This window comes from Tigriopus californicus, chromosome 10 (assembly GCF_007210705.1).
Source record: "Tigriopus californicus strain San Diego chromosome 10, Tcal_SD_v2.1, whole genome shotgun sequence".
NCBI classification, from domain to species: domain Eukaryota; kingdom Metazoa; phylum Arthropoda; class Copepoda; order Harpacticoida; family Harpacticidae; genus Tigriopus; species Tigriopus californicus.
Window position 1 is genome coordinate 11,043,820 of NC_081449.1, and position 1,667 is coordinate 11,045,486.

At 45.2% G+C, this 1,667-nt stretch overlaps 1 protein-coding gene across 1 annotated transcript; it reads left to right on the forward strand.

The window, feature by feature from the left end:
- Positions 1–1,344, forward strand: LOC131888022 (protein twist-like). Its single transcript, XM_059236791.1, has one exon. The coding sequence runs from the start codon at positions 337–339 to the stop codon at positions 946–948; it is 612 nt and encodes a 203-aa protein (XP_059092774.1). The 5' UTR covers positions 1–336; the 3' UTR covers positions 949–1,344.
- Positions 1,345–1,667: the final 323 nt, after the last annotated feature.

The window sequence follows — 1,667 nt, forward strand, 5'->3', positions numbered from 1 at the left end:
ATTCAATTTCGCCGTTTCCGCCACTCACCCCATTTTAAGGGAGGGCATTCCTGTCCAGGAGAGCTCGCTTCTCGGGCTCGACAAGAAACGCGCTCGAGGATTCGTTTGAGAACTGCCGAGAATTTGTCGGGACTGCTCATCGTGTCAGTACACCACTCACTGTTTTGGGCTAGTGGCAATAATTTTGGAAGAGTAACATGAACGCCCCCGAGAGCCGACTCAAATTTGATGGCCCGAGACAAACTAATGGAAGAAAGCTTCTTTTTCAGTTGCAACCGGTAGCTCTCAGAGGAAAGAGCTCAGTCACAACGAGAGCTGAACTTCCGAGCTAATGACATGGAGTCTCCCAATTATAGTTTCTCGCCCCCCTCAGTGAATAGTGGGACCTTCGATTCAGATATTCAATCCGGGCCAGTGTTCCACATGCTACGAGAGCATCAATCTGCGTTCTCCTCAGTGCTCCCAGGTAATAACCAACTCATGTTCGGATCGAGTGAAACCGGCCATTTGATCACACTGGAACCGCTAACACCCACCAAAACCAATAGCCCAGATTCCAGTTCCATCAATGACGTCCGGTTAAGTGACCATAATTCAGATCACTCCCTCTCGCCATCAGCCAAGCGACGGAGGCGTGGTCGGAAAGCAATCAGAAGCGGAGGTCTCAATGAAGACGAACTGAAACAGCAACGTGAAACGGCCAACGATCGGGAACGATCTCGAACAAAGGCCTTGAATATTGCTTATGCCAAGTTGCGCGACATTATTCCTACCCTTCCTTCCGACAAGTTGAGCAAAATTGAGATCCTCAAGTTGGCCGTGTCGTACTGTCGATTTCTGTCCCGAGTGGCCAATGACGAATTCCAACCTCCACCGGAAGATTGGGCAACGTTAATCAAGCAATTCCACTGGGACCGTTTCAAGCAAGAGGGCTCGGAAAGTCCTTGAACCTCATCGTCGTCGATGATCTTGTCGTTCCGATCTTGTCGTTCCGATCTTCTAGACGAGGCACCACGTTGACCTGAGAATATTGTGCTAATTAGCACTCTCAATCAAAGCCTTGGCATGAAAGGATGCACATTCAACGACAACAAAAATACCTGTGATTTCAATCGGAGATGAATAAACTTCATCCTCCCCGTTTCCAAACTTCAATGGATTGATGCTTGGTTTTATGTGCTCCAGCTATCGTCACGTGCGAGGGCTTTCTATTGCATAGCATTTTAATATTAGTTGTAGTCCAATTCAACATTCATATTTGTATACATTGATCCACAAGCATATCATATGCTAGTTTTAATAAAATGTAGAATTTTTCCCCTTTTGCAAGGGAATATATGCCTACTCAACCTGGAGTTCTTCAGCGGCCTCGTCATTATTTAGTTGTAAGTATTTGAAGCGCCGAAAAATTGGCAATTTTAGGGTCATTTTGTGATATCATATTGGCTCTAGGTATGTTCCCCAAAATAAACAGCGGTGTCCTCGCCTCAACGTCAACAACCTTCGAAGTAGCTCAAATCGCAGTAATATTTGCAATATTGTATCTAACCAAAAGTTTTGCCGGGGCGCTATTTCTTCGTAACATCTTAACTTTTGAGATTATCAGTTTGACCGGTAGGACCTTGACATTATTACTAATGTAATTGTCGTTTTTGATAGGCCTTTTA

Excerpts from the sequence above, each read along its gene's own strand:
- LOC131888022 (XM_059236791.1), top strand. The coding sequence starts at position 337 with ATGGAGTCTCCCAATTATAGTTTCTCGCCCCCCTCAGTGAATAGTGGG.